Source organism: Etheostoma cragini, chromosome 12 (genome assembly GCF_013103735.1).
Source record: "Etheostoma cragini isolate CJK2018 chromosome 12, CSU_Ecrag_1.0, whole genome shotgun sequence".
NCBI lineage: Eukaryota > Metazoa > Chordata > Actinopteri > Perciformes > Percidae > Etheostoma > Etheostoma cragini.
The window spans coordinates 14,607,527-14,621,776 of NC_048418.1; the positions used below are offsets into that span (position 1 = coordinate 14,607,527).

Sequence of the window (14,250 nt, forward strand, 5' to 3'; positions counted from 1 at the left end):
TGATGCTGCACACGGCATGAGTCTGCGAATTGTGAAAGTGAAAGTTAGTTACCTTGCTGAGAAGTTAGGAGTGCAGCCATCGCCTGCAGCTCTTCATCTAACAGCTTACTGTGACTGCTCCTTCTTGTTCCATTACTCCCTGCCAAGCGACATCTTTTGGGCCTGAAAAGTAAAGCCAATGCAGAAGTGCATTAAACTTGTATTTTTGTATTTTGTATTTTCCAGCAGGTGGTTACTCCACTGGTAGCATAAAGAAGGCAGATTGGACAGAAGTCTATGGGAAAATGACCTTACTTTTCATTTGAATTATGACAGTGTAATTACATTGCTCAGTAAATATTTTCCTAACATGTTTATGGTCTCAATCGCTAGTTTCAAGTCTTCTTCAATACAGCATGATCGTCATTTTGTAAGTTATGGTCCCATTTATTGTTAAAACGACATTGGGAATTCTTTAGGGCGTGGCTACACGCCAACCTGTTAATCAGGAAAGAGGCTTAGCGTATCTACGGCACTGTGTACATTAAAATAGCCAAAAACTTGTTTGCTTGGTTTCCTTTTCCAACCTTAAGCCTCTTACAGGGTTTATTGGTTCATGAAAATTAATTGGAAGATTTTGGTTGTCTAAAAATGTCTTGTTTAGCATTCAGCAACCTGGCCAACCAAAGCTAGCTTGCTAGTGCTAGCTGTTTGGAAAGTTAGCCATTATTCAACCAAATCAACACTCAGCAGTAGAATAACTAGCATCACACAATAAATCAGCCTAAGCTGAATAGCATTGCAATTACATTATATTACAGCATGCAGGTATCGATTAGGAGGGTACCCTTTACACCTTTGTCAAAGGCAGAGTCATAAATATATCTAGTTTTTAAGCAAAACACTGAGAAACTGAAAATAATGATATGGTGTTATGAGTTTGTTTGCAAATGTTTCAACGTGCAGAAAAAAATGCCTACTCTCTACTGTTAAACACATTGGTGGGTCCATAATAGCATTGGCAGCCATCTCATGGGACTCATTAATTCAGTTCAATTCAATGCATTCAATACATTTTATTTATAGTTTCACATCATAACAAGAGTTATCTCAAGACACTTTACAGATAGCGTTGGTCTAGACCACACTCTATAATTTACAAAGACCCAACAATTGATTGAACCACTGATCATAAGGACTGACGATTTCTTCACACCGTTTTGTAATAGCTAAGGTGCATGAGAAAATATTACTAATTTTACTGTAGCTGTAGCAGAACCACGTTTACAGTGGCTTCATGAATTAATTAATGTGGACTCGATGACCACCTCCCTCAGCTCTCACACAAGCAGGGACTTCTTCAAGAAAATTGCACACTTCTTGTAGAGCCTAAAGTCACCTAGACTACTCATTAGCACCTTGATGTTTACATGTCAATAGGTTTTCACTTACTGTAGCTCTTCCACATTGACCTTTAGGGTTCCCTTCCTTTAAAGCCATAATTAGTCATTTTTATTTACTATGTTCATGTAGTTGTAATGTAATGTGTGAATGCAAAGTGGAAAGTAGGTCTTGGTAATAATGTAGTATTATAATATATTGACTTCGGTGATTTCTATAGGATATTGTGATATTGTTTTACAATATTGTATAAATAACAATTCCAGCAAAGTTTTAATTAAAAACTAATGAAATGAGTAGTGGAAATTTAATATGTGTATATGTTATGTTGACGCAAAATATTTTAACAGTTAATTGACTTTAACAAACATTTGCTCATTTAAGGGCTGCAGCTCACGATTGTTTTCATTATTAGTTCATTTGCAGTTATTGTCTTGATTCACAACTCTATAAATTGTTATAAAATAGTCACAAATGAACATCACAATTTCCCAGAATCCAATGTGATGTCTTCAAATAGCTTGTCAGTCCATATCCATACAGTTTACAATATGGACCAGAGGGAAAAAAACTAAATATACTTTAACGATTACTTCATCATCAAGTAGTTGCCAAACAATGCTCTGTTGATTGACTAATTAAATCTAGTTGATTCAGCTCTAGATTATTATTCTTTGTTAGTATACATCTAGCACTGGGGTGCCAGGTGATATGTAATACATCTTAACTCTACAACAGTTATAATGTTTGTTGTTGAAAATAACTCAATTCAACAGTGGTCATTTTAGAGGCTGTTGTGGGACTGTTGAATTTGTTTTCATGTCAACAACATATTTGTTTTTTTTATTGCAGCCTTGTATGCCGTTATTTGTGCTTTACAACTTTACAGATGATTACTTTATTTAAAAAATTGTTCCTTGATGATTTTCAAACAAGCACAACACTCAAGCCAAAATTCAATATATATTTACCATGTTTCTGAGTACACATTACAGTCCTGAATTAATGCATGTCAGGCACGAGTGACTAGAGACCACACAAACTGTCCAGAGTTAGAATGCAGCCCATGTGTTGACCATGGATTGTATAGGTAATGCAAAGCAGACTGGATCTGGGACAAAAATGTGCTATACGTTGGACAAAAACCTTAAACTTTTCAATGAATCAACTTGAGGAAGGTGATAAAAACCAGGGTTCGGTGTACGTGAAGCGAGTCATGAAGTTGTCATCGTGGAAAAACAGTCGCAGCTGAAAGAAACCATATAACTTTTAATAGCTTTTAAATCAATAAGATGCACTGTGTGTAAAGTATGTGAGTAACTAAGTGTAAATCAGAATGTCAGGAGAGCCGCAGCAGTGATGCAAAATGTCTGATTTACAGTAATGGTCTTGTCATTAAAAATAAAGTCTCCCTATATAAAATAAGACATTAACGTAACAGCTGTGTGGCAGATTGTGGGAATGGAGGTGCTTCTACTACTGGCAGATCTGAGTTAATTATATTAGGTTTTACATGAGTTTTCTACAAAAAAATAACTTGAGGTGAAAAAAACAATAGAAATTGTCTTATTTGTGTTCATCAATGATTGAATATAATGAGCCAGTGAGACTCTCTGATTGTTGGAGCTTGTACCTGCAGGAGGTCAGGTACTACTCAAGCTGCACAGCAAACTCCTTTCGTAGTGAGAATGTGATGGGGCTGCAAGTACCGTTTTCATCATTGAATTATCTGCAGATTATACCTGGCCTATAAAAGATCAGAAAATAACGAACAACACAGTAAATCACTTAAGTCAAATGTGACTTCCTCAGTCCACCACCCAGAGATATTCAGTCTGTGAAATTGAATATAATCGGATTCATTATCAAAATAATTGCAGATTAATTTCCCGTTGACCAACTAATCGATGCGTTGGCAAAAAGTTACAGCTCTGTGAATTTGGTCTCTATCCGCAAAAACTAATTGGGATTTTCAGTGATGTTTAACAATGGGGGGAATTACAAAAAGCACTTTCATAATAATGTGTTATTTACTAGATTGAAATAAAGATATAAATACAGGGCCTTAGTTCATCTGCCCCTTATCCACTTCTGAAGCCAAATCTACTTCCTTGCATACAATTTAAAAAAATGGTTACACCACTGACTAAGTGCTCCCTTCAAGGATTAATAGTGTGTTCCCAATTTGCATATATTTCTCAGTATAACCACTTAGTTCTCAACCCCATTTGGATGAGATTAGTTGTATTGGGGGGAGGTGGTGAAATGTAATCGAAACTGGAAGTATGTCTGTAAATTTGAAATGTCAGTAACTTGTGCGCATTTTAGCGACCGGCTTAATCTGGGACCTCCCAATAGAGACGTTCAGATACCGATACTCTGCACACTATCGTCTGGCCTTAACCCCAAACTGACATCACCCTAGTCCAGATGCAACCACCTTCTCCTTTTTCAGTTTTTTCATTGTTTAAACAAGTTTGCTGTCAGTTGCGGAAATTACGTTTGATAATTATGATACATCTTTGTTGCGATGGCAGCCCATGAATGGAGACTGATGAAGCACAATTTTCCTCGCCTGCATGTTTTCATTAACATTAACACGTCATTTTTAGATGTTAGTATTAGCAGTTATTTTATGAACATTTTGCTGAAAACTAATCCAGTCTGAATAGGGCTACAGTGTGTAATCCTTAAGCATGGCGTCAATGTATTTCCCCCAATAAGGTGTGAACATCAACACATCACCTACTGGAAATGTGTTGAAGGAGTGAATTAATTTGTTGTGAGTTTAGGTTTGGGGTGATGCTGCTGGGCCACTCGTGTTGTTTTTATAAAAATGTGTTTTTGACATTTGAGAGAGCTGGAGGTATGCAGTGGGTGTGTGAATGTGTCTGTGTGGGGAGTGCTAGAATCATGTGTAGAGGAGGCGGGAAGTGAGGCTGTCAGTGCATTTATAAAGAGACTGATTTGAAGAAGAGAAACCTCTCTTTTCCATGTCAGAGTCGAGTTGCTCTCTGCTCCTTTCCGGTGACCCTACTGCTTAACCAACTGCTCTGAGGTCAGCCCTATCATTTCAATGCCAAGCCGGATTGGCTACTGAGCTCGGAGTATTAACCTGTGGCCGACTATTAGAGACTGAAACAGACATTTTGTCATTTTCACACATTTTCAAATTTGTAATTCAGCTTTTTAGCAGAATATGTTCAACAAGCCCAAGTACCCTTTGCAAAATGTTGAGGTGGAGAATCTAAAAAAAGACTGTTTAACCATAAAACATTTCTCCATCGCAATTGGTTTGTACATGTCAAGATTATCAATAATTAGGGCATATACTGTATATATACAATATATATATGCCAGTCAGAGCTGAATAAATTAGATGTTTAATTGAAAGAAAATGAATACATTTAAATTAAAATCAAACAAACTACTTTGATAATCATTTAAGTACTTTTTGAAGCAAAAATAGCAGTAAATCACTGCATTTCCAATTTGTCAAGTATGAATATTCTCAATCTTCCATCATACCAAAGAAGTATATTTTAGGCTTTTAGATGATTTGAAACATCACATTGGAAAAGGTTACAGACAAAGCAATTACACGAATGAACAACAGTTAAACCGATAATGAAAATAAAAGTAAGTTGCAGCCCATAAGTCAATATTGCTTTTTGATTAGGTAGACATATATGTAATAGTAGTGAGTTTCATTATTCAGTTGACAGGTGATTTTAACTACAAACATCTGCTTTGTGTCTTTTTTTCAAGTGCCTGCTCCTCCGCACGGCTCCTTTTTGAAGACTAACACCCCATCCTCTCTTCATTTGGCCTGACACTAACCTGGTTGTTCAGTCTGGGTCTTCTTTGTTCTCCTCACTTTACTAAGCTTCTTTGCTCACCCCTCTCTGTTTCACCATGTCCATCTGCCCGCTGGCACTCTATCTTATCTACTGCCTCAATCATTTGGCCAAGAGCTGCTGAACACACCAACTGTTTTGCTTTTTCTCTTTCAATAAAATAGTAAAGCATTGCACCTTTTAGGGGGTTTCTGTTTGGGCTTTTTGAGCCGCACTAAAGAACATTTTCTCTTTTCAGAAGTCTTCGTTTAATGTGGAGCCATTCATTCTGAAAACAAAGACGACATAAAAGCTGCAATTTAATTGCCTTGAATTAGAGTTTTTCTCATTTAAATGTTACAGGAAGTCATTCTGACCCACACCTAAACAGAAGATGTTAGAAGTTCTGTGATCTATTAACCATCTTATGAAAACCTGTTGACAAAAATTATTTATAGGCACTGAATCAGGCTTTAATATAGAAAGAAAACAGTAGCACCCACCGGCTCATAGGAAGTAATCCAAAGCCATTTCCCTAAAAATAAAACTAGAGCTGAATTGATAAGCCAATTAATCGATTAGTCAGTTGAAAGAAAAATAACTTGGATAATCAATAGTTGAAAAGAATAATTTAAAAAGCATGCAAGATTATGTTTGGGATATCTTGTTGCTCCCAAGGACTTTTCTTAGTTTATCAATTGGTCAAAAAACAGTATAAAATGTCCAAATAAATGTTCAAAGTACTTGTTTTGTCCGGTCTATAGTTCAAAACAACATTGAATATCCAAATAGTTGTTGATCGATTAATCGACTACTCATTGCAGATCTCCTGTCATCAAAAAAGCAAAAAAACAGGTTTGTTTAGGGTTTTGTCTTACTCGTAAAAGTCAATTGGTCTATAAAATATAATTTTGCTTAACAAAATGACTTAATTTTCCGTTGATCGTCTGTTGAGAAATCTTTATTGTTTCTTTGTGTGCTGTAAACCAGCCATTTGTATACAACCTGTTTATCGTAATTTGCGTGTCTGATCAGTTCTGTGTTGAGAAAACACTGCGGACTGATCTCTGTGTCAGCCCATCTCTGTTTCTGGCAGTTAAAGGCAAGTTCACTACATCTCCGGTGGAGCCAAGGAAATGACATCATGTCCCTGTAGGGGTTGAAAGCGCAGGCCTGACAGGACTGTCATGACAAAAGAGTTCCTTGGGAACATCAGGGTGCACCGAGGACAGAAATAAAGTGTCTGGAGGCTGTATTTTCCTGTAGTTCCCGTCTCCCACTTTTAACACATCAACCATTTTCTGATGTTTAAAATTCCCCTCTCACGTGTGACTTTTTTGCCCTGAATGTAGTGCACTGGGGGCGGGGCAGAAAGTTCTCCAAATAAGCAGTTATTCAGAGAGTGGAAGAAGAATCATTGTGTTGGCAAGTTCCAGCTCAACATCTCTATTTCACTTGTAGGTTTTCAGCTTACACTTGGACTCGCGCATTAGTTTTGTTTCAGCCTTACTTGATATGTATGTATGCGTTCTTTATCTATCTCTGCTTGGCATTGACAATTGAAAATAAATTAACATTCCTGGGCTTTATTTTTGTCTTTTCTAAGCCTGTGGAGAGAACTTGGAGGCGCACCCAGGAGGTCAGGCCATACTCACAGGCTGTCAATCCTCCACGGTGACCCTACCACTCTTTTTTTCTCCCCCTTCCATTCTTCTCCTCCTCCGCTCTCCTTCTTCCATCCATTTAGTCCCTCCCGGCTTAGAAACTCCCAAACTCCCCCCTTCTCTCACTTGCTCTTTCACTGGACGCCTCTCCAGCTTGAGTGAGGCAGACACAAGCTTTGTCAAAGGAGACTCACATTCATTCAGCCGGCTGTTGCACACAGCCTTGTATTTCATGTGAAGACATGTGGGCTGTCTCTTTCTATCCATTTATTTTAATTATGCTTTAATTGCTTTCCGTCCTCTTTTAAATGCTTGCTTATTATTTCTATCAGGCTGATGTGAAAAATCGGCTGTGGACTATGATTCTCTCCATTATCTTAACTGATGATAGATTTCTCTCCTTCCTTCTCCTTTCCACTGTGTATGTATTGCACATAAAAGAAAAACAGATGTTGCGAATGTTTGCGTATCATTTTTCATTTCATTGGTGGTTTTCCTGTGGTCTTGTTTCCAGAAAGACATACTGTTAATAGAGAGAGATAACCTGAGGGAATATATATATATATATACAGTATATACTTGTATTTTGTTTTTAGCAAGAGGAGCTGAAGGCGCAGATGAAAATGAATAACTTTTATTAAATGAGTGGTCATCTGGTGTATATTAAATGTTTGAGCTCATTAGATTAAGTGTTGGTGCTGACAATTAGTCATAACTGTGCAACTTTTTTTTTTCTCCTCAAATCTGCCTCAGTGGAACATAATGATAATTTTGCGAAGCTTGCAGACCGAGAAACAAGTAACCTCAATTCCCAGGCTTAGGGGGGGGACTGGGGAGGAGGTTCGTGGGGTATAGTAGACAACACAATATCGGAAGGGTTAGCGATGCCTCACTTACCCCCCCCACCCACAACCACCATCCGCCTGTCCCCTGATGTGAAATTATGATACGTCTGTCAGTGCTTGTGTAAAGCATCTGAATGTTAATCGCCTAATCCTTTTATCTCAAGTCCGGACTGATTCAGTGCAGAAATCCCACCAAACAAAACAGTGTTTTTAGGAAGATGAGCATGGCTGTGTCCTCCACCAGCTTAAGGAAGAAAGGAGACATGTTACTCAGCGGGGCAACGGCTGATCAGGAGAAAGAATCCCCGGGGTGGTGAGGGCAAGTCTGCATCCGCGAGGCCCGGCAGGCTCTTGTCCCCTGGTGTCTAGAGGGGCTAAGTGGCTCAGCAGGCCCAGCAGGCCAGAATGGCGGGGGGATGTCCCCCCCAACAGTTTCCAATCTCCTCTTGTCAACCACCATTATGGTTACCCCATGGCCCCGGGCCTAATATTTGTGGAAGATTAATGGCTAAAGAAGAAGTCATGTGTGTCCCTGGAGATTTTGTGCTCTGCCCAATATTGAACTGGTGGCAGTCGTGTTAGAAGGCTTGAGAATGTGAGCAGCCTCAGTAGACTTGGTCTGAGACTTCCCACACAGAAGAGCTTGCGCCCTCCAATTCTGTCTTATCTGATCTGCTACGGCGCCACTGGCAGATAAACAGCTGGAAGACAAATAAAACCACAATTCCTATAAAAACCACCCAAGTTGTACTGATAAATTATAAGGTAGGTGTATGTGTGTTTCCTTGGCACAGACTGCTGCACAACTGCTCGGCCAGGGTGACTGCAAATGAAAATAAACAATCTCAGCCTGCTAGGTGCAGATCGGGTGGGCTTTTTTTTCAGCTATTATCCTCCGTCCAGGCATCAGTGACCTATAGAATGAATCCCAAAGTGACTTCAATTATTACTCAGTATGCTAATGTGAAAGCTTCACATATTTTGTGGGTTCTCATGTTGCCAAAAATATCTAAGCGCATTAGTGGGGCTCGGAGGCCGATCAGAGCAGACTGCTGTGCTGCTCAAATTTAGGTTCATTATAAAATAATCAGGGTAGTTGACGAGTGGCTCTGGAGGAGCGGCATCCAGAGCCGGGAAACATTCACTCTCCTCTGCATAGCTACGGCTACCAAGTGACGGATCCTATTTACTCTGTGTGTGTTTGTGTGTGTGCGTGTGCATGGGTGCATGTGCGTGCATTTGGGAAATGCTGGATAGTAAGCACATGGGACTAAACAAGATACAATATATTGGTGTGTGTGTTTTTGTGTAAGTGTGTGGATGCTGTCTCTGCATGTGTTTCGACGTCTTCAGAAGTGCACATGTCATTGGTATGATGTGTGCGCATGCATATATATGTGTGTGTGTGTGTGTGTTGTGTATGTGTGACATTTCACATGACACAACACATCCCTCCTCGGTGTTTGATTTTGGTAAGCAGCTTATCTGTCTGGTGTGTTAGTCCGTCTCAGGCTCTAACCTTTTGCTGCTTTTGCAGACAAAGGGCTGTTTTTGCCACCCCTTGATAAGGAAGGAGACAAAAGTTGCACTCAAAGCAGCTGTGTCTCTAATGGCGTCCTGTGTGAATGTGTTGCTAGAGCGACAAGCTTTCTCCTGCGGGATCTGGGAGTAAATGGCGAAGGTGGAACAGGGAAGCTTGGGGGAATGAGACAGTATGAACATTGTATTGTAACACGTTGCAAAGTGCTGAACAATTGCTGAGAAAGGCACTCTGTTTTCTTTTTTTTATGTCAAGCATTTGTGAAGTTGAAAGTTTTAATATTTCTGTGAAACTTCAAAAAATTGCTTTTGTTTTTTTGAATCAAACAGCAGTCCAAATTTTTGTTTTCAGCTTGTTTAGATTTGTGACTACATTTAATTTAATGCAAGGCACACGTGAAGTGGTAATGACACTACAATAACCCCGTCCATTTCCTCAGTTTTAATGCTCTTTCCGCCTCCTTTTTTCCAGATAAGAAGATGACCTGTGATGCTTCTCCGAGAACTACTGATCGTTGACATTGCTCCAGATTTCCACTCTCCCACTGCAACGCACTGAAACACTATTATTAGCCAAAAGGCTCCCTGGATTGTCTTCAAACAACGCATAATGGCCTCTGCACTGTGGAGGTGTCCGATGTTTCGCTGCCTCTTCTTCCTTCTCTTTTGCTTCCACTGTTCACAAGGTGAGTAACCATGGAATTGAGTGGCAGAAAGTGTTAATGTGATTCTCGTCATACTTTCAACAAGCCACTCATTATTCAGCTTATGAATGTGTGGAATTTAATAGCACACATTCTTTAATGTGTGACAATAGTTCTTCTTCAGGGGTTTTACTCTTGGAGTGTGAAAAAAAGTGTTTCAAAGACTTACTAAACTCACTGAATATCCCTGCCAACCAATGGACACTATCATTCACTTCCAGAACAACACATAACTGTTGTGTCTGAGTGTACTTTGAGCTACTGGAGCCGCCGCGGATAAAAGCATTTTGTAATTTTTTTCCAGAGCAGCCAGTGTACCTAAAAGCATAAAAAAACAACGCACTTGATTAGTGCCAGACTCGAGAACTGGGAAAGTATGTGTCAGTGTTTTTAATTGTCTGCAATGAGATCCCAAGGCTCTTTTTTGGTTCTTTCCTTCACTTTTGATGAGTACATTTGGCTGTAATTACAATTGTCACAAAACACTCCCGTCTGTTACATGCCCATCAAAACCACTGATGTTGGTATGTCTGCTTAATGATAATCATTACAGTTTTGTCCCCCATTCATTCCTATTGTACCGGGAAACAAAGTAACCCAAAATCACATGCTTGTGTGCCAAGCATTGATTACAGATAGATAGTTGAAGACCATTATTTTGGGGGCTTCCTTTTCAATTTGGATTTTGCCCTTTTTCTCCCTCTTGCTATTTGTCTTCTAGTTGTATTTTAGGTTTGGCTGTGGTGTATAGTTTGTTAACAACTATAGATTGCTATGGAGAAGGCCATCCCTGCAGTCTTTAGAGCAGAAATGCATTTTTTTGTAGATTGTAATTTTAGATAATATATAAAAGTCTTACTGACGCATTAAAAGAATTTCCCTGTGATGTGGCCTGGCTTAGAAACTGTGTTAAATAGTCCTGTTGGAATTCATAAAGAGGAATACTGCTTTGGTATGCAGCAAGTTCAGGTTTTGGGTTTCAGTGGATGTGAGGGCTCTCAGGCCTAAGAATGCATATTATTTGCCATCCATCAATAAAGGAATGCATGTGTGTGTGTGTGTGGCTCCCTTTGAAAACAATATCTGATTCTATCCACATGCCACTCACCTCCAGCCTGTCCAGCCCTGAGGCCCTGCATCCCAGCGCTTATGATCTGCGCTTCCATCATAGTGCCAGCACTGAAAACTCTACTTGATAATTACCTCCTGTCCCTCACCAGGAGAGAGTATAATCAGGTTATAGCTTTCACCCAAAACATTCCTCTTGCTATGAAAATGCTCATTGACATAGCTGAAAAGAAAGGTATTTTTCTCTCTCCTGGTATTGACTTTCCTGGCCAGTTGCAAAAATGAACACCAGTCAGCCTCTGTTTTGACAAACTTTATCAATTTGTGCAAAATCAAATGCTAGCAGGCATTCAATTATAGTTAAAATCCTTTAAGCGGCTATAGTCAATATTTCTATATTATGTATCAAATAACAATACAACCTACAGATGGATTATTAACTGAATCTGAAGCTACCCTCGATTTTATGGAGCTTTATAGCCAGTTTCAGCTCATTCTTTAACCGTCCCAACTTTACTGTTTTGGTTCAATCTCATAGCGTCGTTTAAAGCTGGTGACACACCAAGCAGAAGGCAAAGAACTCTTGGCCATGAAGCATTTCCTCGCGTTGCCTCGCCTTGTCTCACAATAACTCTCCGTAGATACATACAACAATTCAGCGTTGACCCACCTGAATCAGCCAGCGGTAGCCAGGCCCCAAGGAAGAGCCCTTAGCTCAGCAGCCACTTTTGTCCAGTGGGAACTCACGGTATTGCAACAATACATTTCCCTGCAGCCCAAAAAGGATTTCCCCATAGGCCACCATTGTAAAAGAGACATCTCTAAAACTGGTGACAAGGCACCTCAACCTGCAAACAAGGTCAGTTATGACTCTTTCTATTCAGAATTTTTAAACAATGGATTTTTATATTTGAAAACTTCCCTCTAGCCGGAAGAAAGTGATCTAAAAACCTGTGACGTCACCACATTTAAAGTCTATAACTAAGCAGGAATTCGCAGGCGGGGCCAGCAGGAGAAACACTACAGCCCATATTCAGAGGGCCGCATATATACCCAGAAGCTTAGAAACGTTTTGACGTATGTGCCATGCGAGCAACTTCACTGAACTGAATAGACGCTATTTGGGATCTGGTATCCAGTTAGTATAACACATCCATGGCGGTAGTTTGGATTTTACAGTCCCTCTGCGTCACTACCAGGTGGGAGATGGCTGGCTAGCTTGTTCAGCTCCCAAGCTATCATCTGCCTCTCGGTAAAGCAGTCTCTACAAAGGGACAGAGCAGACGGCTGTACCAGTTTTCAGCAAAAAAAGCTCTAAAAACCCACTGTCGCTGCCTGCTCAGCACAAAAAGCAGACCGACACGGTTAGTGACTAGCTGGTGAACATAGTAGAGCATTTAGCAGCAAAAGAGACAGATAATTCCCTCAGGAGTTGATAGTTGAAAAACCGAGCTAGAAAAGAGTAATTATTTGACTTAAATTCACCTTGTTGCCAGAAATAAGACTCCAGTTGCCAGTTGAATGCTTTTAATGTGAAGCAGTAAGGTAGAAAATGTTCTGTTTGCAATGGCAGTAGACAGCTTTGATATGGGGTGAAGAAAGTGAGCAGTAAACAGTAATGTTGTTATCAATGAGATGAAAGTAAAAACAGTAATGGCTGCATTACATTATTGCTTAGTTTTCCTGTTAAATCGTTAAAATTTAAAAAGTTAAATGTCAAAAATGGGGGTCGGATGGCATGAAAATATCTAATTTGAAAGAATGTCAAATCTTAATCCTTTTAATATTTTTGATTGGGTATAATGGTGCAGGGAAAACATCACAAGGACACTTCAAATTCTCCATATGCTATTTCTTGTTCTCAATATTTGCACTCCATTTCTTCTTCATCCATGTGCTGTTATATAACAGGTATATAAAGTGACGCTCCTGCTAGAGTAAACTAGGTCATGCAGGTATCAGATTTGTTTTAGATGTTTCAGACCGCCCAGTCTGCAGATATGATAGAAGACAACCCGATTCAAAGGAAGCAGCCACAAAGGTGGGTCAAGTGCACAGGCACATACCTGCTGTGACTGAATGAGAGCTGTTATCTGAGTCTTTAAAGTAAAGAAAGCCAGATTTTGGGGGATTATGTCGTAAAGTCTAGTGTCAACGCTTTTAGTTGTCTGTTGTGTTGAAATGCCAAAGGGAGAGCAGGCACTTTGGTCTTCATATCTAAATATTGCACAAAAGGAAAATGTAAAAGATGAAATGGTTAGTGTCATATCTGCACAGACGGGGATCAGAGTGAAGAGGCATTGTTTGTTTTGGTCCGAGGAAGTGTTCCAGCATGGACAGAGTGGGCAAATGGCGGACATTAATATTCTGGCTTTTTAATAATCAAGTCAAAAGAAACAGAATCACGTCTCTGAAAAAAGATTTTCTGCTCTTTTTTTTTTCATTTTAGTTTTGAGCCCCCCACTGTTCTGGATAACACACTGCACATTTATCTCTAAGGGAGATTGTGAAATATTCCTTGGTTGAACATACCAGCATGATTGTGTTTCCCCCCAAAAGGTTGTAAAGGTTAACTATACGTCTCAGCACAACATTTGTCTCAAGCAGTGCCATACATTGTGCTGATGGAGGACCCTCCCTCGTGTCTCACTGGCATTTCCAGTCCTGGGGTTTACTGAATGGGGAAGCTATTGTGGTCTAACTCCTCTCTGGCCCCTGGCCATACACATCCAGTCTGTCATCCATTGATATGCTTGGCTTACCATTATCATTTAATTCATATTGAATGCTGCAAATCTATGGCAGGGTGATTATGAATTATCAGCTACACCATGGGAGATTCACAGATGTTTGGTCAATCTATGTGTTAAGAACAACCACCGAAGAAAAAAAAAAATCTGTTACTATATTAGTCTTATATGAAAATTGCCAACTGTAAGTACGTCAAGAAATAAGGCAGGGGTTCATCATATGGATTGAATGGATTTTCTTGCCACATGGAGATAGATACATCATCACATTTGTTATTTTTATCTTCATTTCTGATACAGTTTTGTCTGCGTTTTGGCCCTCTCTCTAAAGTGTGCTGCTTTTCAGTTTCTGTACTGAGCACCAGATATATCACCAGATATATTTTTGCATAGCATTGTACAACAATACGTTGGTTTAATAATAACTGAGGACCTGGAAAGTTTTGAATCATGTGAGAACATGA

At 39.5% G+C, this 14,250-nt stretch overlaps 1 protein-coding gene and 1 long non-coding RNA gene across 13 annotated transcripts in view; one reads left to right on the forward strand and one right to left on the reverse strand.

Moving 5' to 3' along the window:
* LOC117954416 overlaps positions 1-14,250 on the reverse strand; it is a 305,368-nt gene that overhangs the window by 24,938 nt on the left and 266,180 nt on the right. The gene's annotated exons all lie outside the window — the stretch shown is intronic.
* Positions 1-14,250, forward strand: part of LOC117954404 (adhesion G protein-coupled receptor L2-like) — an 84,856-nt gene that overhangs the window by 11,045 nt on the left and 59,561 nt on the right. For all 12 annotated transcript variants that reach the window (XM_034888175.1, XM_034888167.1, XM_034888169.1 and 9 more), the window contains exon 2: positions 9,737-9,950. In XM_034888175.1, the coding sequence (XP_034744066.1) occupies positions 9,875-9,950 (76 nt within the window). In that variant the 5' untranslated portion in view covers positions 9,737-9,874. The remainder of the gene's footprint in view (positions 1-9,736; positions 9,951-14,250) is intronic.